At 44.5% G+C, this 24,831-nt stretch overlaps 1 protein-coding gene across 1 annotated transcript in view; it reads right to left on the bottom strand.

Moving 5' to 3' along the window:
* The window catches only part of LOC135072848 (dynein axonemal heavy chain 2), a 94,332-nt gene that overhangs the window by 48,332 nt on the left and 21,169 nt on the right, over window positions 1-24,831 (bottom strand). Inside the window, 31 exon segments of the mRNA XM_063966889.1 lie at window positions 28-231; window positions 2,490-2,613; window positions 4,035-4,216; window positions 4,896-5,037; window positions 5,982-6,121; window positions 6,859-7,011; window positions 7,601-7,716; window positions 8,266-8,414; window positions 9,777-9,938; window positions 10,495-10,601; window positions 10,979-11,097; window positions 11,216-11,353; window positions 11,552-11,665; window positions 11,710-11,832; window positions 11,885-12,007; window positions 12,060-12,197; window positions 12,243-12,368; window positions 12,565-12,687; window positions 12,726-12,871; window positions 13,048-13,194; window positions 13,383-13,558; window positions 14,310-14,455; window positions 16,101-16,213; window positions 16,513-16,677; window positions 17,497-17,682; window positions 19,108-19,310; window positions 20,030-20,185; window positions 20,476-20,612; window positions 20,859-21,102; window positions 23,152-23,370; window positions 24,559-24,696. Of these exon segments, the coding sequence (XP_063822959.1) occupies window positions 28-231; window positions 2,490-2,613; window positions 4,035-4,216; window positions 4,896-5,037; window positions 5,982-6,121; window positions 6,859-7,011; window positions 7,601-7,716; window positions 8,266-8,414; window positions 9,777-9,938; window positions 10,495-10,601; window positions 10,979-11,097; window positions 11,216-11,353; window positions 11,552-11,665; window positions 11,710-11,832; window positions 11,885-12,007; window positions 12,060-12,197; window positions 12,243-12,368; window positions 12,565-12,687; window positions 12,726-12,871; window positions 13,048-13,194; window positions 13,383-13,558; window positions 14,310-14,455; window positions 16,101-16,213; window positions 16,513-16,677; window positions 17,497-17,682; window positions 19,108-19,310; window positions 20,030-20,185; window positions 20,476-20,612; window positions 20,859-21,102; window positions 23,152-23,370; window positions 24,559-24,696 (4,659 nt within the window).

Here is a 24,831-nt window from a genome sequence, read left to right as displayed (position 1 = left end):
ATGCTAGGAGTCCAGGGTTCAGTTTACCTTGACGGCCTCCTCCAACGCGGGCATGGCGGAAGCCAGGTCGCGCAGCGCGGCGTCGGCCAGTTTCTTGCACTGCACTTCCTCCTCCATGGTCTTCTTGCTGCGGGCTGCTACGCTTCGCTGCTGCTCGTCGGCGTTGCGTTGCTGCGCGTTGATCACGCCCATGTATTCTATGCACTGCTCCGTGTAATCTGCCACTTGGACCTGAGATGTGAGGGTTTAAAATATGAGAGAAAGAGATGAGACAAAAATGGATACAGATATGTTTTAAGGCTTCCACAGACCAAACGCAGGTCAGAAGCAGTGCAGGTCAGTTGCAGCGCGACTGAGGCACACTGAAAGCAGCGCAGTTTCAAAGCAGTTGCAACGCGGGCGGTTGTCAAAAATTTAAATATTCGAAAACCGCTTTCAACGCGCTGCTACCGCCCTGCACCCAATGTGTCATGCTAATATGGCCGCCATAGTAATAGTACGCGGGCCCGCGTTCAAATTTGGTGTGACACACTTCAAAGAGTTTCTTGTATTACAACTTGCGCGGGCCCGCATTCAAACTGCGCTGCTACTGCCCCGCGTTTGGTCTGTGGAAGCCTTAAGGCCTCGCTCTAACGCGCCACAGATCGTGACCACACCGGCAGCTGTCGTAGACATTTGAGTCACGAATAGCCGCCATAGGTGGCATATCATGGATTCTGAGCTGCAAGTGGACGTCACTTGCTACACGTGTGCAGCGATTTCATATTTAACGTCATGTATAGCCTGACCAGGAACATAAAAACCCTCGCCATGTTGCGGAAAACTTATGGTACTAATTTCTTTTAATGGCAACAGTAACTGAAAACTTCATTGACATGTCACCTTGCATGTCAGTCTATTGTTGTCAAAGTGTAAACAAACTTTATTTTAAATGTGTGCAATTGATTTTGTGAATTAAATTGCTAAAATATTTTTATAGTCGTGAAAGAAAAGTGGTTCACAATGTGTTAATGTATTTGTCGAAGAGAAATACTAAGGGTTCGGACAATATTTTCATTGAATAATGTCACGGTAATAATATCATACAGTATTATAACTTCATATAAACCGACAAAACGCGAGCTTTTCTTCGAATTTCAAATCTCGGGACGCGGTCAAAATCTAAAAGTTAGGGTTAGGGGTGTCGCGAATGTGCCGAACGGACGTCGATGGCCTAGCTAGTGTTGAAAATGACTAAGGTGATTGAATTTGACTACCGTCATTTACGGTCGAATTTGTCAAAAACAAGTTATTAACAGTCAAAAATGGTCATTTTCAGTCAGTATGATTTGAAATAAAAATTATATTGTATTAAACCAGCTTTTGCCCACGACTTCATCCGCCTGAAATTGTGAAATTGAAGTAACAGATCATTAAGTACTCATTATGATTAGTAGATTCAAAATTATTTTAGTATATTTTTTTTAATTAAATCTACTAACACAAAACAGCACGCATTTTTATCCTATTCCATTCACAAAGTATTTTGTTTGTCTAAATAAAAAAAAATTACAATCACAAAACTAGATAGAAATTCTAAGTAGACAGATGTAAATAGAATGGGTACTGTAGGTGGGCAGCCCTATCGCATGTTGTCATACGGTGACGTACCGCGGGGCTGTTGACATTTATTTCAAAAATATGGCCGAGTTGGAATACTGTATAGATAGTATTATAGTTCCAAAATACTGGACTGTCCTATCGATGACATTGACAGTGGGGCGCCACCGTCAATACCGGATCGCTGGTTCCGATTTTTGCCATGTTGGAAACCATATAGTTGAACGATGGTAGCGCCCCCCTGTCATTGAGTTTGGTGGGACAGTTCAGCGTGGGTCATCTATACCGTGATAATGTTACCGACAAAGGTTGTCAAATTGACTGACATGTTTATCGTATAGTACAGTCCACTATGAAAATTAGCTGTAGTCTGTTTCAACTACCTATTTTAAAGTTTTTTGTCACTTTCTAAGTTTTGAATTTTATGGAATTGGGAAAGAAGTACCGAGTTTGAAGTGTTCATGAGCAGACATTGCAGTTGAATATTCAAGTTCTGAATTTGATTATTGATGAATAATAAAATAAATCCTACTAGCTAGATTGATGGTTTCATTTAATTTATTTAAACCAGGTTACCTTTAATATTATTTTTTCGTTAATTTATGAAAATATCAGATTAGCCCGTAATCCTGAATCCTGATGTTCATAAATTTAGCCTATTAATTTAACACATGTACGACTGTACTCAGTGTTGCACTATCAAATGCAATTGACGCGCCTCTATGCCAGGGTTTTTATGTTCCTGGTCGGGCTATAAACTGTTTGTACTCAATCACCAGTGTAAAGAAAATTAACAAGAAAAAACATTAGTAAGGGGAGAATTTTTAGCCCTACTCGTAATATTCCCTAACCACTTAACCCATCTAGGGTCAATTTAGATCATCACGCACCTGCGCTACGGCTAATTCCTCCGACATTTGACCCACGAGCTTGGTGGTCTCCTCAACCTTGCCGAGCCCGTTGCGCAGCTTGTTGGCCTGCAGCGCCACCTCGTACCTCTTCATCTTCAACATTCTAGGAAAACGAATATAAATGCTATGGCGTCTATGGAATGTCGAAGAGATTTGCTTCTTGGTTTTAGGTGGTAGAGATGCTGCGTAGGAAGGGAAGGACCACTTGCATGCAGAATTTTTATGAACCTATAGAACTACTGTGGACGTTGCAGAACGAAACTTAGGAACTAATATACGAACATCAGGCCAGAGCACAGAGTCAAAACAGCGTACGAAAAGCGTGCGAACAGCGTGCGTCAGCTGTTTTGACCAATCGTATCGCAGAATCGATGAAGCGCGTCTGGACGCGCTTCATCCACGATTAGTCCAATCCAGATTGGAGACATCAAAAATTACCGTAATCGGGGCTCAGGATGTAAGTCAAATCGTCCGGTTGCCTCTGGTAATACAAAAAATGTTCCTAGAGAAATAAGACTAGATCTGATGATGAATATGAAATACAGGGAGCGTAGTGTGTTTACGTCAAACGCATTTGATGTCGATTGCATAAAAAAGTGACATTTAATGTAGCCCCTAGCGGAAACTTTGAAGAACTAAAATCTATATTTTTTAACGCGCTCGCTAGTGACGACGCTAGTTTTTGACATGATTTAACATTTTTGACATGATTTAACATTTTTGACATGATTTAACATTTTTGACATGATTTAACATTTTTGACATTATTTAATTTATACACATATTTATTTATATTTATTTCGAAAATTTCTTGACATTTAAGGATTTGTAGGTTATTATTTATTAATGTTGACCTGAATAATAAATTAGTAGGATCTAACTGCTTACCACTTGATATTTAACCTGACATTTCAACACTTGACAATAATTAGCATGACATTTTAACAATATTTTTCCATTTTAATAATTCATTCATTCTATCTTTATTTTATAATTATCGAAACGTTTAATAATGACATTTCCACCAAACTCAATGTGTACATTAATTTCTTTTGAAACTATTAAGATCGTCGTTCTGTCTCCTTCCTAAAGTTGCTGTGCCCTAACTGGGTGCACATTGTATAACTGCCTAAATTGTAAGAACTAATGTGAATGCTAATGTGGTTATGCAATAAAATAAAATAAAATAAATCTTTGGACACTTTTCACACAGCGCCAGCTAGCCCCAAAGTAAGCAACTTAATGCTTGTGTTATGGGTGCTAGCTTAACGGATATAGTACTTATATACTTTTTTTTTTTAAATACATACATATTATACATAGTAACACCCAGACCCGTCACAGAAATTAAAATTCACCATTTCAATTTCTGCCCGGCCGGGAATCGAACCCGGGACCTCTCGGCATAGTAGTCCGTTCTGAACCACTACACCAAACGGCCGACAATAAACGATTGAGTATTGACGTTTGATGTAAGCTCACACTAAACCCTCAGAACATGCAATAGCTCTAAAGCCTACTCACTCTTTATACCCCGACACCAGCTCTAGATAGTTAGTGGGCGTGACGTAGTTGGTGCGGCGCATTTCCTGCCACATCTTGACGGAGTACTTGCCCACGGAAGAGTGGATGAGCGACATGATGGATGCTACCGACGCCCGGAGTATATCCTCGCGACTTTCGATCAGGGATTCTTTTCTGCGAATCTAAAATAAAATAAAAATTCTTTATTTCAGACAATTTTAAAAGTCCATATTAAACGGGTTCGAAAATAAACATACACACAAACAATAACAAATTCAAAAAACTTGTACCCTGTGCAGAGACGGACCATCATGGGGGTGGATAAGGCCCCGTGATCAGTCTCTGCACAATACACTTCCATAGCGGCGATGTGTATCTGTCCGCTAGGGTCCTCAGAATGCTGTTGCGACTGGCTCGCACCCTGGTAATAAGGGATACAGATTTCTTACGTATTATGGCGCTAAACCCGTCTGTATGATAATCCGCAAACATCCCTGATGTTTTAATAAGTTTTTAGCATATCAGTTGTATCACTTAGAGGTGATCAGGTAGCTTGCTTGACAATATGTAAAAATACTGATATTTCTTTGGTCCTTCGAGCCAGATTTGAATCAGTAAAAGTGAGAATGACATCAAATGAAATCTGTCATTATTACTTTAGGTGGACCTCTACCCCACAAGGGCAAGCAAGAGGTGGTGTATTATTGTCCTATGAGTTAGACGTTATCACAAAATCATTACAACTGCAATAATCCCAATTTTTGTACCGTTTTTTTTTGTGTGTGTAATAAAGTTTTTAAATAAATAAAACCCAATGACCATTGATAAATGATGTGTATCTAATAAATTAGATATAGTTACCCTAGGCCCAGTAATAGAGGCCAGTAACTCCACGCCCTCAAGGAACTTGTATGCCACCTCCAGCAGCGCCTCGCGCGGCCACTCCAGGAACCAATTAGTTGTCGTCGCGTTGATTAGCGCGGGGTATTGACGGATGCGGTTCCTGCATAAAAAGGTTTGTCATCGTGAATGTGATCTTTATTTGCCGGTAGGTGGCTATCACTCCAGAACCTTGCTGCCCCATCGGCCGTCCTGTGGCTGTTAATGATGTTGACGATTGTGGCAGCCGCCACATACAAACCTTGAGCATACGTTCGAGCATCACTGCGGCGCGCTCCTGACTGAGAAACTTGACCTAGTTTCATGATACGTTTTATAATCGTAGATGCGGGTGAGTTTGAAACTTGTAAATATTTGTGTACCTTCTTTTATGTATAATTTCCGTGTCGTGTGAAACAGAAACATTGTAACTCCTTGCTGTCCTTGTCTAACTTTCTTAATATTAATATTTATTCTACCGTCTTTTTACGTGTATTTCTATGTTGTGTGAAACAGGTATATTGTAATGTTAGGCAATCTTCTAAATTATTTATTGTGTACGCTACTTTTTACTATTTTTTGTGTAACGTTAAACAAGTATATTGATCGTCTTTCTATCTCGTTCTAACTGTTGATTGTGTTTTGTAGGTAATTGTTTTATTGTCGCACCTTTAATTTGATTGTACTTTTTTATGTGAAATAGATGTATCGTTTGTCCTTGTCATATTTTGTAAATTTTGTGTATATAAGACCGCCGTTTCGGAAAATAAATGTTCATTACGATTTTGGAGTCCGACTTTTATTGAGCACCCATTCCCCGCACAATGATGATCCTTATTTAGGCAGTAAGGTTCAGTGTAGGTCCCAACATATTTTCAGGGCGTGTGTTGACGAGCCGGTTTCTACTCGGTCCGGCCGGTTCGGGAAGAAATTGAAACGTCGCGCGCACGATCCCAACCCGATTTTCACCCGATCCGGCCCGAAGTCGGACCCGGCAGAAACCAGCTCGTCAACACACGCCCTTAACCTTATTCCATTGCATTAAAGTCCAATTCAAATCATCGTCACCTGAACTCGTCCCCGATGGGGCTGAAGCACAGCACGATGTGCAGGTTGGCGCGCACGCGGTCCACCAGAAACAAGTATACCGCCTCCGCAGACTGCACTATGTTGGCGTTCTTCATCGGCTTCTCCAGGCCTTGCTTTATCTGCGGGGGGCAGAATATGCCATATACAGGGCACAGACCTTACTCTAAGGCGTTTATCACACTGCGCCGCGCTCCGCCACGGTACGCGGGACGACAGATTTAATCATTGTATGCAAGTACCTCAGTTTGTATAGAAAACATGCGCGGCACAACACACTGACAACGCATCTGCGCGCGGGATTTTTTATATGAAATCACGCGCTCCGCGGCGGAGCGCGGCGCAGTGTGATAACCGCCTAACTGCGAGGTCTGACTAAGCTCCCTCACCGGGTACAGTGCTGATCGATGAAGTGGGTGTAACGCAAGTGGTAAAGCTTAATGTCAGATATTTTCTAGCCTTAAAGCCACAGAGTTAACAACTGGTCCAGAGAGGCTCGCTCTTGAACGAGCCATAGCCTGAGACGGAACTGCGAACAGTGCGACTGAACGTCCAATGTTAGAACAATTACTGACGGCACGTTTTCGATTGTCCCGGAGGACACCGACGGGTTTTAGTGCATACTAGGCCCCGCCTTTCTGAAAAGATTCAACGATAACCCACTGGCCGCTCCCCATCGCCAAGTGAGTTTCGCGGAAAAAATTACACTTTGAAAGAAGCTTTTCATAGTTGATTATGGAAACCACTTTAAATTTTCATTTGGTTACTTTACTCTCGTAATCTACGTCTTCTATTGAGCCTGAGATCAAATATTTTTATATTATTTTGTATTGAATTGACACTATCTACGTATACTAACATCCTCAAACTCATCGGGCTTGTATAAGTTGGTGATCTCTCCGCTACTGAGCAGATTGTTGATGATCTCTGTGAACGACTCCTCCGCGATCTGCGTGTCGCAGAAGATGAACGTCGTCTTCTTGGAGTCCACGCCACACGATGTGTACAGTATCTTTACAAAACACGTAAATAAATTAATAATAAGTATCGATATTACTTAAAGATGAAGCAAGTTAGGTTTTTTAAAAGCATATTTCTCTAAATTAAAGTATCCATGCTCCTAGCGCCGAAATGAATGATCATCATAATTTCAGCCACAGGACGACCACTGCTGAACATAGGCTTCCTCTATGATTTCCACATCGCATGGTTGGTAGCGGCCTGCATCCAGCGTCTTCCTGCTTTAATGAGGTCTTCGGTCTCGGTTTCCCGGTATGTAACCTCCACTCCAGGAACTTACTGAACGATAAGGCTGCCGAAATGAATACGTTTTTCAAAGTTTCTAACACTTCTTCTTCGTTGGTAGACTCTTGACAAAGTGGTTGTGGTCGTCACTTCAGATGATGTGGTGGCGAGCTTCACAATCCATCACCATTCCACTTTTCTCCAGTAATGTAATGGTTTGAAGTACCGATCAGATTTCATTCTGTTAATTTCATTTAATCTGAATTAAATCTGATTGGTATTCAAAACATTTCCCCGCTCCGGCTTGGTGGAAACCGGCCCTAACACTAGCGAGCATATAGTTGAATTAATCAAACCTTGAGGTCTTCCCTGAACTCCTTGATGCCGTAGGTCTTCGTGACGACCACCTGGAAGGAATTGCACTCGCAGATGTATGACGCCACGCGCGTCAAACTCTGTCGACCCGAACCACCTGGTTGGAACATACAACGTTATACATTCATATTTTTATTTCATGCTATCAATGACTGGGTCTGTACTTCATTCAAGTGACACACCATTTATCGATGTAAACCTACCCTAAATACGGATGTAATCTACAACCCAGTCGAGTTAATTTTAATCTTGCAATTTATTTAACTGACATTTATGATTTTGACATTTAATTTGCTCATTATTACTTTTCTTTAACATAATATTATACTTAAAATCACGCTTTAACATTTGTATGCCGACAAGGCTGATCACGGCTTGAACACATATTTTGTTTGTACATCATACTGCTTACCTGTTTCACAAATAAATTATTTGAATTTGAATTTGAAGTTAACTGCGCACCTGGCTGCCGTGACAACACATCGACATTCGTAAGTAAGCGTAAGTACGAGGGAGTCGCATTTCAACGCGATGCGCAGTTAGCTTTATCAGGTTGTAGGGTGAGACAGCTAAATACAGCTCCATAAATATTTGTGGGCGTTTCATACTGTCCTATACTTAAAAAATACTAACTACAGGACTGTACCTATTCCAACGCATAGAACGTTGCCTCTCGGCTGCGAGACGACTCTCACGATGCGGCAGATGTGTTCTATCGCATCCTTGAACAGTACGAGGTCCATTTTGACCACACCCGGACAACTGTTGTACTCTTCCATCTGGTTGGCGATATACCTGGCGGTGACAAAATCATTAGAGTAGAATAGAAGCACCCACACTCTTCCCAAGGAGGTCGAAAGAAGTGACTAAAGAAGAAATATGCGAACATAACACTTTTCCTAATAATAGGAGGTGAAATCCTCCCTTTTGTTTATGGTAAATTAGAGTGTGTCATCATCCTGCAGTGGAGACTAAATGACCAAAGGGATGATGAGAAATGTTACTTTATGCCTACATTGTATTATTGCTGTTCATCATCATCATCATCATTTCAGCCATAGGACATCCACTGCTGAACATAGGCCTCCCCTAATGCTTTCCACTTTGATCGATTGGTAGCAGCCTGCATCCAGCGCTTCCCTGCTACCTTTACGATGTCGTCAGTCCACCTTGTAGGTGGACGTCCCACGCTGCGTTTTCCGCTGTTGCGTTATTGCTGTTGGTGTTCCTAAAAAGATCGATAAGGCACCCCTCTGCGGGACACTGGCGAAAAATCCACACCAGTTGATATCCTCGTCACCAACTCGTCTGCCTAGCGTGGGGAGTGTATTTATTTATTTATTTATTTATTTATTTATTTAGGTACACCAACGATAGGTACAACAATACACAATATGTTAAAAAATACGCAAAATATTAAGCTAATTGCACTATCACTTAGAGGTATACACAGCTTGCAAGAAATATAAGTTGCTGCTTAGTTAGCATAAATGATGTTATATAAGTTAAATTATTATGATATAGAGTCGGTTGCTGTAGCCTTGAATTTGGGTAGGGACATGAAATGCACATCCAGGTAGGCCAAATCCTCCATTTGCCTTTGCTAAATTGAAAGGTTTGTGGTTCCGGACTAAATGACTTAATAAACCTTAACCTATCATCACAATAATAATAATTAACTTTTTAAAAAAATAAAACCGACTTCAAATGCGTGAACACAAAAAAATACTACAAATTAAAAATATTGCGTATAAAAAAGTTCATCCCCAATTTTCCACCCTTGGGGGTGAAATATTTTCTTCAAATTCGCATGAAACCACCCTTTTGATAATACCTATTCAACAAAAAAATAATCGTTCAAATTGATTTATAATCGGCGGAGATATTGCGTATAAAAAAGTTTATCCCCAATTTTCCACCCTTGGGGGTTGTTTTTTCTATTATTAAATTTAAATGGGACCACCCTTGAGGTATTACCTATACGCCGAAAAAAGATTTGTTCAAATCGGTTCATAATTGGCGGAGTTATCGCGTAACAAACATAGAAAAAGAAAAAAAAAAAAACATACGGGTCGAATTGAGAACCTCCTCCTTTTTTGAAGTCGGTTGAAAACTAAGGAACATGGTGTCTGAAAAAAATATTATTTGTATTCTCACCTCCTCAGAGCAGCAGGGTCATTCAGGTCGTCATAGACCTCGAATGGGTTGAGGAAGTGTCCGAAGATGGGTGGGCTCTTGGACGGGCACAGCGCGTGGAACGTCAGCTCGAAGTGCTTGCCCAGCATGTCGCCCATGTGGTTCATGAACCAGTCGCGGTCCCTGTGATAGGGGACCAAGCTATAGCTTCAAAACTTTGATGAATTGATCAAAGAACCGCGTCATAATCGGTTTGCCCGTTTTAAAAGTTAAATGCCAGAGAAATAAATAAAACATTGCTGCTTAAAACGGTGGTCAAATTCAGATCTTACTGGTTTCTGGAGGAAGTCAAATGTCAACCTCACAAATAAAGTGTGATGAAATTGATGAAAAAAGAAAAATTTGAAGTCATTCTGTAAGAACAAAAAAAACCTGTTTGTATTATTAAAATAAAGAGCTGTGGTTTTCTGAATAAAGAAAAATAAAATAAAATAAAAATTCTTGTGAAATAAATGGAATGTTTCATTCCGTAACACAATGTACACAATCAACATCAAAATCAAAATTATCTTTATTTGTTTAGACTAATTAAATTAGAAGTTACAAATCGTCAAATGCTCTTAAGGAGCCTATACATGTCTCATTCTTTTTTTGCCCTGCCAGCCGTACAGCACATTTTCTAGAGGTCCTATTCTGAATTTTACTGATAAGTCTATTGAAATCATCTGCATAAACTAACTTCTCCTCAGTCAGCCGATCGCAGAACACTCTGAAGCACTCGTGGATCCATAGCCGCAGGAAACGAGGCTTGGTGTTAGTATAGTCCTTGTTGCTTCGAAGCAATCCCTACACAATAAAAAAAATATTCATTACATTTTAGAAAACAATGAACTTCTACCATAAACGCTTATTCCACTTTTCCCCGTTGACAATCCCCGTCAACGGGGAAAAGTGAACTTTTTGTTCACTATTCCCCGTTAACGTTACATTGGAACTTATAATACTTTACGTTCAAAATAAAATCCTAATATAACAGGGATCAATGAACTTTTCAGTTCATTATTTCCCATTATAAGCTCCAATTGGCGTTAACAGGGAATAGTGACAAAAAGTTCACTAATTCCCGTTGACGGGGATTGTCAACGGGGAATCACTATTCCCCGTTGACAATTCCACTGAATAAGCCCATAAAAAATCGACTTTAAATACTTATGTAAGTTTACCTGGAAAATCTTGGAAATGTCTCGCAAGTTGAACAGATAGTGCATCTTGCTCGGTGTGGGCAGGAGTTTGGCCACGATGTTATTGAACATGTCTATCGTGGCTATAAGCACCACTTTGCCTGCAAAAGAAGTTAGTCAAAGTCAGTGAGGTAGAAAGAAATCGTGGAAACATGACAGCAGCCGCGTCTGACGTCACGTCAACTGTTCTAGAACGTTCGAGAGCTAGAACACACTCACCGCAAGACTTGGTTTCTTCGCCAAAATCGCTGAGGTGTTGACCCAGCATGGTGCCGAAGATCTTGATGAGCATCTGGTGCGTGGGCGCCGTGAGGTAGAAGGCGTGGACGACAGCAGCCGCGTGTGACGTCACGTCAACTGTTCTAGAATGTTCGCGAGCTAGAACACTACTCACCACAAGACTTGGTCTCCTCGTCTAAGTCACTGAGGTGCTGACCCAGCATGGTGCCGAAGATTTTGATGAGCATCAGATGCGTGGGCGCCGTGAGGTAGGCGTGGAACACGACAACAGTCGCGTCTGACGTCACGTCACGTCGCGAGCTAGAACACACTCACCACAAGACTTGGTCTCCTCGTCAAAATCGCTGAGGTGTTGACCCAGCATGGTGCCGAAGATCTTGATGAGCATCTGGTGCGTGGGCGCCGTGAGGAAGGCGTGGATGACAGCAGCTGCGTCTGACGTCACGTCACGTCGCGAGCTAGAACACACTCACCGCAAGACTTGGTTTCTTCGTCAAAATCGCTGAGGTGTTGACCCAGCATGGTGCCGAAGACCTTGATGAGCATCTGGTGCGTAGGCGCCGTGAGGTAGAAGGCGTGGACGACAGCAGCCGCGTCTGACGTCACGTCAACTGTTCTAGAATGTTCGCGAGCTAGAACACTACTCACCACAAGACTTGGTCTCCTCATCAAAGTCGCTGTGGTGTTGACCCAGCATGGTGCCGAAGACCTTGATGAGCATCTGGTGCGTAGGCGCCGTGAGGTAGAAGGCGTGGACGACAGCAGCCGCGTCTGACGTCACGTCAACTGTTCTAGAATGTTCGCGAGCTAGAACACTACTCACCACAAGACTTGGTCTCCTCATCAAAGTCGCTGTGGTGTTGACCCAGCATGGTGCCGAAGATCTTGATGAGCATCTGGTGCGTGGGCGCCGTGAGGAAGTCGTGGAACACTATAACAGCCGCGTCTGACGTCACGTCAACTGTTCTAGAACGTTCGCGAGCTGAACCTGCAACACTTGACTCACCGCAAGACTTGATTTCTTCGTCAAAATCGCTGTGGTGTTGACCCAGCATGGTGCCGAAGATCTTGATGAGCATCTGGTGCGTGGGCGCCGTGAGGTAGAAGGCGTGGAACACGACAGCAGCCGCGTCTGACGTCACGTCACGTCGCGAGATAGAATACACTCACCACAAGACTTGGTCTCATCATCATAATCGCTGAGGTGCTGACCCAGCATGGTGCCGAAGATCTTGATGAGCATCTGGTACGTGGGCGCCTTGAGTAAGGCGTGGACGACAGCAGCCGCGTCTGACGTCACGTCACGTCGCGAGCTAGAACACACTCACCGCAAGACTTGGTTTCTTCGTCAAAATCGCTGAGGTGCTGACCCAGCATGGTGCCGAAGATCTTGATGAGCATCTGGTGCGTGGGCGCCGTGAAGAAGGCGTGGAACACGACAGCAGCCGCGTCTGACGTCACGTCACGTCGCGAGCTAGAATACACTCACCACAAGACTTGGTCTCCTCATCAAAATCGCTGAGGTGTTGACCCAGCATGGTGCCGAAGATCTTGATGAGCATCTGGTGCGTGGGCGCCGTGAGGTAGAAGGCGTGGACGACAGCAGCCGCGTGTGACGTCACGTCACGTCGCGAGCTAGAACACACTCACCGCAAGACTTGGTTTCTTCGTCAAAATCGCTGAGGTGTTGACCCAGCATGGTGCCGAAAATCTTGATGAGCATCTGGTGCGTGGGCGCCGTGAGGTAGAAGGCGTGGAAGCACGACAGCAGCCGCGTGTGACGTCACGGCACGTCGCGAGCTAGAACACACTCACCGCAAGACTTGGTCTCCTCATCAAAGTCGATGGGGTGCTGACCCAGCATGGTGCCGAAGATCTTGATGAGCATCTGGTGCGTGGGCGCCGTGAGGAAGGCGTGGACGACAGCAGCCGCGTGTGACGTCACGTCACGTCGCGAGCTAGAACACACTCACCGCAAGACTTGGTCTCCTCGTCAAAATCGCTGAGGTGTTGACCCAGCATGGTGCCGAAAATCTTGATGAGCATCTGGTGCGTGGGCGCCGTGAGGTAGAAGGCGTGGAAACACGACAGCAGCCGCGTCTGACGTCACGTCACGTCGCGAGCTAGAATACACTCACCACAAGACTTGGTCTCCTCATCAAAATCGCTGAGGTGTTGACCCAGCATGGTGCCGAAGATCTTGATGAGCATCTGGTGCGTGGGCGCCGTGAGGTAGAAGGCGTGGAAGCACGACAGCAGCCGCGGCGGTAAAGGCGAGCGCGCGCCCCCTGGCGGGCCGGCCGCCGCGCATAGCACCATGCCCTGACAAGACAGGTATATGTATAACACGGACTCCATGTGCATGGATTAGCAAGAAGTGGCAATGGGCAGGGCACATAGTACACAGAACTGACGGCCGATGGAACAGCAAGGTTCTGGAGTGGAGGCTGGGTACCGGAAAACGCGGCGTGAGACGTCCACTCACAAGGTGGACTGACGACATCATAAAGGTAGCAGGAAGACGCTGGACGCAGGCCGCTACCAACCGGGCAACATGGAAAGCATTGGGGGAGGCTTATGTTCAGCTATGGCTGTGATGATGACGATGATGATGTGCAGTTTTAGATATGCCATCGGACGCGTACCCATGGTTTCGGATAGGGGAATGCCCCCAGTCTTTGGGGAACAAAAACCCAACTCATGGCAGGTCACATCAACTCGGTGGGTATCGGGCAACTCGCAATTGAGTGGGCCAGGGGCCGTCAAGGCCCCAGGTCGCGATGCAGGGGACAGCTTTAAAAAGCCTAGCAGGCGGGGGCTAGCAGATGTTGTCCCGGACCCATTCTTTGGAAGGCTCTCGTTATAGCAGCGGCATAGAGCAGACCATAACTCGTTATGGCGGGCCCGAAGGTCCTGTTTCATCAAGGCTACGAGGAGAAAACCTCTATACAACACAACTTGAAGAGGAGAAAATATAAGTTAAGAGTTTAGTTACATCTAATGCCGTTTATACTCTGTTTTGACCTCTCTTTTTCTAAGTCTATCACGTGACAGATCACATCACAGTGTATACCTTGACGTTCTTCCGCCACTGTTTGGCGCGGTCGAACCAGTAGCCGTAGTCGTGCCACAGCCGCGTCAGCTCCAGCGGCGGCTGCGAGCCGTATTCATCGCGTACCGGCATGTTGATGTCATCCATGAACGCTATCATCTTCTTGCCTAGAAGAAGTATTTACTTGACAAAACAATACACAGCTGCAAATCAACACCTCTGACCACAAGTTGCTTTTTCTTCGTCTATTGTGTGCAATGTAACAAATGAGACCCACCTAGAATGTCAGATTTTAGACTCAACAAACCCCCCATAGGTTCCTTTCATTCGGGATCATAAATTGTCTAATAAAGTACGGCCAACGAGAAGCGATACCAAATGTAAACAAACCCAATGTCATGGGTGAACCCGTCTGACTTTGACATATTTTGGCGGGAGAACGAGACATTACGACAAATACACAAGATGGGAAGAGACAGAATATATTGTCAACTCTTAAAAAAAAAAGTAAAAAAAAAAGTCAAAATTTCTTTATTTGTTTAGACTAATAAATAGTTCTTACAAATCGTCATTTTGCTCTTAAGGAGCCTCTACATGTCTCATAATCTTTTTACCCTACCAGCGCTTCGAGACCAACATTTGGCAAGTGCTGAGAAGAAGCGCCGCAACAAACTCAGTCACCACTGTCTGCCGGTTAATATAAATACCTAAATAGAAATAGTAGTAGTAGGTATAGCCTGACCAGGAACATAAAAACCCTGGCACAGAGGCGCGTCAATTGCATTTGATAGTGCAACACTGAGTACAGTCGTACCTGTGTTAAATTAATAGGCTAACTTTATGTATCAGGATTCAGGATTACGGGCTAATTTGATATTTTCATAAATTAACGAAAAAATATTATTATAGGTAACCTGATTTAAATAAATTAAATGAAACCATCAATCGAGCTAGTAGAATTTATTTTATTATTCATCAATAATCAAATTCAGAACTTGAATAATCAACTGCAATGTCTGCTCATGAACGCTTCAAACTCGGTACTTCTTTCCCAATCCCATAAAATTCAACACTTAGAAAGTGACAAAAATTTAAAATAGGTAGTTGAAACAAACCACAGCTAATTTTCATAGTGGACTGTACTATACGATAAACATGTCAGTCAATTTGACAACCTTTGTCGGAACATTATTCAATGAAAATATTGTCCGAACCCTTAGTATTTCTCTTCGACAAATACTTTAACACATTGTGAACCACTTTTCTTTCACGACTATAAAAATATTTTAGCAATTTAATTCATAAAACCAATTGCGCACATTTAAAATAAAGTTTGTTTACACTTTGACAGCAATAGACTGACATGCAAGGTGATATGTCAATGAAGTTTTCAGTTACTGTTGCCATTAAAATAAATTAGTACCATTAGTTTTCCGCAACATGGCGAGGGTTTTTATGTTCCTGGTCAGGCTATACATTCGATTCAGGAGCAGTTCACTGAATTTACCATGCATTCTTGTATGGTGTATCATAAGAATGGGTAGGTATACAAGATTGCGTGGTATATTAAACAAGGTAGTGACGTGCTAATATCTAGACTTACTCGATAGTCGTATCGACCTGTTGTATCGCTGCTAGTTGGCCGTACTTTAGTGAGTGTTATTGGATGTTGAAGAAAAAGGAAAAGGGAGACGCTAAAAGATTTGGATGGAAATGCACACGAGAAGGCGTGGCCACAAATAAAATTACAACAAATCAAGCACTTAAACTCTGAAACTAAAATATATTAAGCAACATTATATCGCCACTTACCCCCCGCGGGCACGTAGTTCCCCTTCGTCCGTTTTTCGAGACGCGCTTCAATGATATCCTGGACGTTGGCCGCTGTGGTCTGCGCCGACATATTAATTACTTGCTGACTGTACCTAAAGGAATTATAAAACACTTTATTGCTTCTGCTGTAGAGAAGTGCCAAACATCCTTACAAGTATTGTAGTAAAGGACCTAATCTTAACGTTTTATGGTTTATTAGTTAGTTTCGAAGACATTCTGCTAAGACCGTGGCGGGGCGATATACAAGGAAGGTTGCAGATGCGTTGGCACTACAACAATTGGGCGAATATTTTGTATTCTCAAAATGACCCTACGACACCCACGAAGTTTGTCTAATAAACAACCTGTATAAGACGGCTAAAAATGCTTAAAAGAACCTTCAAATACTTACTTGCTAGGATCCAAATTAGCTAGCGTCCCCTGGATGAGGAAAGTTTTCCCAGTCCCAGTGGGACCTCCAATGAGAACTCCGTAGCCATTCTTTAGCATGTCCAGGGCCACTATCTGCACCCGGATGAACTCCAATGTGGGCACCAAGATGTTGTGGAACCCGTGCCTGTGGGAATTTATTGTTAAAAGACGTCTTCAGTACACGAACTTGAATGATTTCGAAGCTTTAAATGGATGTCGTGTCTTAGATTCTTAGATTAAGTTTTCGTTAATAATAGTGTTAACTCTTCAATTATAATAAGCACTCACTAGTTGGCGCTACTATACTAGTCACTAGCTCTAGCCAAGTTTTAACTGGCGAGCGCAAATACAGAAGCTCTTATTGACCAATAGCTGGGCCCTCACGGGACGATATACCGCGCTCCGATGATCTACATTGTATCATTGGCCCTTAGCACTCCTGGCACACAATCAGGCGAAGTTATGAGAAGAAGTGATGACATTTATTAACGATAGCAGCCCGACGCGAAGTACCGTATTTGTGGTGTCAAGCCCCAGAAGGGGGATTGACTATGAGAAGGGACATGGAAAAGAGAAATTTGTAGGGAGTCAAGCAAAAGGGAAAGGAGCCCAGAGCAAGTACCCGCGCGCTCTCCCGAGATTCGGTTCGTACGCCGTGAGGCAGGAAGAACCAAAGGTAGTGGTGGGATTTGGCCCTTAGCCTCGTGCGAATAGAGCGCAGTGGATCACTCTGTATAAACCCGGCTATTGGCCAATAAGGGTTAATACATTTGAGCTCCCCATATGACGTCACTACTCACTACCAAGTCGGATCTTGGACCCGTCTAGTAATTAATAGAAAAAAAAAGGTGGGAAAGAGTGATGAGGAAGAGAGTAGGGAAGTAGAAGTAGCAAAGAGAAGTGGGAAAGAGAGGAGGGAACATAAATGATGTGAAAATATACATTCTCTGGGTGATAGACTCACGCCGGGTTAAACCGCCAGTTGTCGGGCAGCCGCTCCTCCCAGCACTTGAACTGGCGCAGGCGCTCGTCCACGTAGTAGTCGTACACCGTGTCCTTCAGCGGAAACACGCCCTCGTGCTCGCGCACCCAGTTGTCCAGCTTGCGCCGCGGCTCGTCCTCCAGCGTAGCGCACACTGACCAGATCATGCTGGCGAGGAGAAATATAACCACTGCAGCACTGCCCATACAAGAAACAATGTTGCCGTTCAAGGGCCTACGCTAAAACTTGTGACACGCACCCGCTCCGATCTCGAACGCGTGCGTTCGATCCGCGGCGGGCACCTATCTCCCGCTGCGAGTATGGAAACCCATTACATGCGTCTGCTCTGCGCTGCTTATACTATTTTTCGATACAGACGCGTGCGGGCGCCCGCGCGAGTTTTAGCGTAAGCCCTTAGAACTACAGATCATGCTGTTGTAAAACTTTGCTGTAAGAATATCTTAGAGAAAACCTCGATATTCTTTCCTCTGTCTAGTCAAGGGCCAATAGCCAGCAGTTTACCATGAAACTGACTTCTATCAGCACCTACTTTTGACACTATCATTCCACTAAGGTAACATTCCAGGCTTAGTGCCGCGTTACACTGTTCCTCCACCTGTTCCCCAGTCACATTCACCTTGCGAACTGTTCCCTAGCTCCCAGTCTCTGCTGATCCAACGACTGATCAAAGTTAGGACAGATTTTCGCGGCCAGGCGCTCGTCCACGTAGTAGTCGTACACCGTGTCCTTCAGCGGGAACACGCCCTCGTGCTCGCGCACCCAGTTGTCCAGCTTGCGCCGCGGCTCGTCCTCCAGCGTAGCGCACACTGACCAGATCATTCTAGTGGGGAGAAATATAACCACTGCCCATACAATGTCGTCGTTCAAGGGCCTACGCCAAAACTTGTGACACGCACCCGCTCCGATCTCGAACGCGTGCGTTCGAGCCGCGGCGGGCACCTATCTCCCGCTGCGAGTATGGAAACCCATTACATGCGTCTGCTCTGCGCTGCTTATACTATTTTACGATACAGACGCGTGCGGGCGCCCGCGCGATTTTTAGCGTAAGCCCTTAGAACTACAGATGGTGCTGTTGTAAAACTTTGCTGCAAGAATATTTTAGAGAAAACCTAGATATTTCTTCATCTGGTCTTGCAGGGCCATTAGCCAGCAATTTACTATGGACCTGACTTCTTTCAGCTCCTACTTTTGCCACTCTAGGTAACTTCCGAACTTCGTGCTGCGTTACAGCTGCTGCATTGTATATGGTAGCACATAACAGGAATTTTGGTTTCAAAGGGGTCACTTAAGAATAATTCTTAGTCTGACTAGAAACTCAGACTAAATTTCAACATTCTTCTTCTGAATTTGGAGGGCCATTAGCCAGCAGGCTATCATTGACGACTTCTGTCAGCTCCTACTTTTTTGAGGAGTCTATCTTCAGCAGCTATATTAACCCTCAAGAGATGACCTTATAAAGGGTGTACGAAAGCGCTGGATGCAGACCGCTATCAATCCAATCTGGAAGTCAAAGTGGGAGTCTTTGTTCAGCAGTGGACGCTCTATGGCTGAAATGATGATAATGAAACTCACGCGAACAGGAACCGCATCTTGGAGAAGGTCTCGTTGTCTTCTTCCTCTGGTCCCGGAGGGCCGGGCGCGGGCCACTGGCCCAGCAAGCGACACATGGACCGCACTCCTGTGAGTTCTTGGCCGCGCACGCTCTGGCCCTCTACCAAAGCGAGGCGCTTCAGCTCCAAAACTGGCGTCAGGATGTTGAGGAAATGGCGTCGAAGCTACAATAAAATTAGACTATGTTTAAGTATGGACGATGTGTGCTACTTTATAACATAACTAGCTTTCCGGCCGCGACTTCGCCCGCGTGAAATTTAGTTTGTCACAGTTCGTCATAAATTATAGTCTATGTTATTCTGGGTTTTAAACAATAATACTGTGAAGTTTCAACAAAATCCGTTCAGTTTTTTTTGTGTGAAAGAGTAACAAACATCGACACATATTTTCGCATTTATAATATTAGTAGGATTTGGGCGCATGCTATTAACAGACAGCCACCCTGAAAAAGGGAAATTATAGAAGTCATGCAACTTGTTGGCGCTTTGGAATCTCTGTAAGCCTTCAAGCAGCTTTATAAGTTTCTTTTTTTTATCCACAACGAGGAAGCTCTTGGCCTGTATCTCACCTGATGTAAGTGATGATCAGGCCGAAGGTGGAAGCGAGCTTCACCCGGAATCCTCAACCACGGAGGAACTGGCTATCTTACCTCTAACTGCCAGAACACAACAATGCTGTTAACATTATGGCGACAGACTTAGGTAAGATGGTGGTAGAAAGCCAGGTGGACTTAGAACAAGCCCTACCACCAACCAAACCGAACAGAAACATCTACCCCCACTGGGAATCGAACCCGGGACCTCTGCGCCTGAAGCAGGTGGTCTTACCACTAGACTACAGAGGCGGTTAAAGTAAATAAATAAAGGAAAGTTTGCAGACTCACATTCTCCTTATACTCGGGGTCGTCAATGGTATCCAGCCAGGAGTTGACGAAGGGCCACCAGCCCCAGTCCTTGTAGTCGTTGTACACCATGCCGTTACGAGACACGGTGGCTGGCGATGCCACCGCAAGATCCAGCGTCTCGATCAGGAGAGACACCTGGAGAAACAACACAATGAGTTCTTGACCTGCGTCTCACCTGATAGGTAGTGATGATCAGACTCAAGATAGAAGCGAGCTTCACCAGGAATCCTCAACCACAGAAGTACCGAGCGATTTTCATATTTAGTTAGTTGCCCACTCTTTTGTTATCCGGTACACAGGAGTTACAGCAAAGAGCACAAGAGGCGGGGAACCTTTGAAGTTCCTAATCCTAAGTTAAGGAAAGTCTATTCAAAAGTCTTCAGAAGATTACTTATGTTGTAATAAGAGCTATTTCTTTTCTGTACCTGTGGAGGCATAGAAATCCGCTCGCTGTTGACTAAAGTCAGCAGCTTGTTGTCGTCCATTACAGAGTTGAGGTTCTCGATCCAAATAGCGTCAACTGGCCCATCAAATATGATCCACTTCTGGTCAGGGGACTCATCTATAAACACAAGAAAATTACAAAATTTCCCAACACCAAAACAAGAGACGAGCAATTTAAACATGCCACTGACAAAACTACCGAGACTTTACCCTGGAAAGTCATCATAATAGAGGATAGCAAGCACGCTATCTTTCCACTTGTACACGCTATAGAGCTCACCCAGGGTCAGCTGAATTCGCATCAAAACAAAATACACGCTGGGGATTTTCCAAGACATTGTCAAGCCAATCTAAGCTTTCTCACCTTGGCAAGTAGTCCTCATGATGGACGACAGCACGCCATCCTTCCACTCGCCGGTAGCCAGGTTATATTCCCCGTAGAGTTCACCCAGGGTTAACGCCTTGGGGTTCATTGGATGAAGCTGCACGTTTTCAAAGCCGGGAACCTTCTCTCGATGCAGTCGGCTAAGTGTCGCTGCCAGCATTTTCCAGGATACAGACTTGGCGGTATTGGTGTCGCCGAGGAGAATACTTGAGTGCCGGGAGTTCTATCGGAACATCAAGATATAATATGGATGAATTTTTAGTTTTTTTGCGTTTCAACCATGAGATGTATACAGTCTACTGCTGAACAAAAGCCTTATTCAACTAGAGAACCTGCATTTTCATCAGACTAGATCGAGTGGCAGTGGGCATTTATTTGCCGACTCCAGTATGTCGCAATCGCAGTATCCCGCACAAAGCGGTCACCTTTAGGTCTTAAACGCCTGAATTGCATAGGGCGATGCACACGAGATATTCGCTGGGTGCGAAGTACTAGGTGGGGGTAACATAATCGATCGCAGCGCTCATGGTGGTCAAAAGTAGAAATAATGTAAGCTCTGTCATCAGATGTATCTGTCAATGGCAAAGCGATTCTACTTAATACATTTTAATATCATTAATTAATCGCATGAAAAGGGTCCTACTGGGAACTTAAATAAAAGAGTGGACTGTATTTCGATAGGGCTGGTTTAATAGCCGTTTACAATTTGGAAATAACTAGACTATACAACGTGGTAGTACAAAAATGAGTCACAGTAGTTGTTGTGCACAGATGTTTGCCTTATGATGAGAGCGTGAATTATTGAACTCTGCCCTTGTTTTGTTCTTAATTCTTCTACATCTCGGACTTGTCCAGCCAATACCAACAACTTTCCTTTAAATACGGTTTGTGGTTGGAATTTGATATTGTAAAACTCATAAACCCGGTCTTCAAAACAATACTCATTTCGACCTGAAAACGATATTTAATTTATTACTAGTGATACAGGAACATTTAAATATATTTACTGTTATATAATGAAACCGTTAAAGTAGCTTTTTCTTTTTGTTTTACTGTAAAACTACAACTATAAATGAAGTAAACAAACCCTGACACAATCAAAATTAAACACACTTTTTGGACTTACCTCATTTGATTTGAATGACCAAAATTATTTCAAAACCTTTTTTCCACCCAAATCTTGGTATCACAACAATTTATTAGTTGAAAATATTTGTTATTTTTTCATTTCGATATTTTTTCACAAATATACGACCTAAATGTCAATGTGACAGAGCCCACAAAGTTGTGGACGCTAGTTGGCGCTGTAATCGTGCACAGAGCCAATAGGGCGCCTTCAAATTAGACGCGTGAGGAAGCGCTGCAGTGGCAGCATTGTGGCGCGCTGGCTGCACCACTCATAGTTTTCATAGAATTTTAGATGCGCAGTTGCAGCGCCATTACCAAAGTGACAGTGTGAAAAAGACGCGCGGCTGTTGCGCTTCTAGAATTGTATGAAAACTAGTAGTGGCAAGCGCGGCACAGTGGCGTCACTGCAGCGCTTCCTTATGCGTCTAATTTGCAGACACACATAGCCCCGCCTTAGCATGTCCCGGGGACACACAGCAGGAGCTCACCTTGGTCTCGAAGGCCTGGATGACCTGGAGCACGGGCTGCAGCACGCCAGCCTCCAGCTGTCCCGGGGACACACAGCAGGACTCACCTTGGTCTCAGCAAGACTCACCTTGGTCTCAGCAGGACTCACCTTGGTCTCAGCAGGACTCACCTTGGTCTCGAAGGCCTGGATGACCTTGAGCAGCGCGGCGCGCATGGGCTGCAGCCCGCCAGCCTCCAGCTGTCCCGGGGACAGACAGCAGGAGCTCACCTTGGTCTCAGCAGGACTCACCTTGGTCTCAGCAGGACTCACCTTGGTCTCGAAGGCCTGGATGACCTTGAGCAGCGCGGCGCGCATGGGCTGCAGCCCCGCCAGCCTCCAGCTGTCCCGGGGACACACAGCAGGACTCACCTTGGTTTCAGCAGGACTCACCTTGGTCTCAGCAGGACTCACCTTGGTCTCAGCAGGACTCACCTTGGTCTCAGCAGGACTCACCTTAGTCTCGAAGGCCTGGATGACCTTGAGCAGCGCGGCGCGCATGGGCTGCAGCCCCGCCAGCCTCCAGCTGTCCCGGGGACACACAGCAGGACTCACCTTGGTTTCAGCAGGACTCACCTTGGTCTCAGCAGGACTCACCTTGGTCTCAGCAGGACTCACCTTGGTCTCAGCAGGACTCACCTTAGTCTCGAAGGCCTGGATGACCTTGAGCAGCGCGGCGCGCATCGGCTGCAGCCCGGCCAGGCGCATCTCAGCGCTGATGGCGGCTTCCAGCATGTCGTAGTCGAGCGTGGGCACGGCCACCTCGGGGAAGATGTCCTGCATGATGCCGTCGAACAGAGGCACGTCCTTCGCCGTCAGTCGCGCCACGTTCATGTCGCGCATGGCCAGAATAACCATCTACAATAAAATCAAAAATCAAAATGAAAATTTTCTTTATTTGTTTAGACTAATTAAATTAGTTCTTGCAAATCGTCAAATGCTCTTAAGGAGCCTATACATGTCTCATTCTTATTTTGCCCTACCAGCGCTTCGAGACAAACATTTGGCAAGTGCTGAGAAGAAGCGCCGCAACAAACTCAGTCACCACTGTCTGCCGGTTTAAAAATATAAAAAAGTAGGAAGTTACAATACATTCAGAAGCAAGTTACTTACCACGCGCTCCCGTTGATAGAAGGTGGCCTTTAAGACGCCCATCTAGCACGAGACCGCATGGCAGTTTTGAATATATTTATTTAGTGCCGTGCTAATTTCTAGGTTAATTGTTGCGTTTTGATACATATATATTTTATGTCAGGTATATCTTTCCTTGACCAGTCCCCGAAGGCAGCGCCTGTTCACAGACATGACGTGTGAACCAGCCATCGCTTCACTCGACCATATTATAGGGAATGTAACGACCCGCCTCACACGCCACTACCCCAGAGACATTTTAGTGAGCATGACAAGTCTAAGATATCCTTCTGGCTAAGTGCCAGATATAAAACTATTTAGGAGACAAGGCAAAAAAACTCTAGAGAGAAAAGCAATAGGTTGCATTGTCAATAGAGAAAGTCATTTGAAAGCAACTCCTATCTGAAAGATTATCTAAATACAACATCCCATGCTTCTGAAAATAAATCATGCTCATTCTCATTTGATCCAATGAGGGCTATCGTTTTTATACTTAACAGTTGGCACCCCTGGCGATTGACAGGACCTTACTCTACAGTGGCGCCATCTTGATGAGTGCAAATGCGATAGTCCTCCTACCACTTTCGCGCTCACCAGTTGGTGCCACTGTCTTCGCTACTAGCAAGTGACAGGACCTTACTCTACAGTGGCGCTAACTGGTGAGCGCTAAAACGATAGCCCTCATTGTAAACACTTAATAAGCAATAAAAAAATTGAATTGAATTGAATTCGTCATCAGTCGGTCGTGGACTATTCCACGCCCCTACTTGAGGCGATTTTCTTTTTTTCAAATTGCCTACTGTAGTAAAACTATGTGAGAAACAGACTGTTGCCAAACGCGACTAGTAACTTAAACTATGCAAAGAAAATGAAAAACCTGAAAACAAACAGTGTCAAATAAAGATAAATTAATACCTCTTGCTCGGGCAGGTTGGGGTAGGCGCGGCGCTTGACGCCGGCATACCGTAGGAGCGCCACCATGGAGCGCAGGCCGAAGTCGTAGTGGTCCTGCTTGGACAGCTGCTGCATCGCCAGCTGGTACAGCGTGAACACCTGGCGGAACGCAACGTTCCTTTTTATGCCTTGATCACACATACCGAGTAAACTGGCGAGACAGTAAAATGTTTACTCGGTCGAGACAGTTGGGTGAGCGAGTCACATACACGAGCGCTCGGCGTAATGTTCATT

Source organism: Ostrinia nubilalis, chromosome 6 (assembly GCF_963855985.1).
Source record: "Ostrinia nubilalis chromosome 6, ilOstNubi1.1, whole genome shotgun sequence".
NCBI lineage: Eukaryota > Metazoa > Arthropoda > Insecta > Lepidoptera > Crambidae > Ostrinia > Ostrinia nubilalis.
Note: the sequence above shows the minus strand (reverse complement) of the source record. Positions and strands in the feature narration are given on the sequence as shown.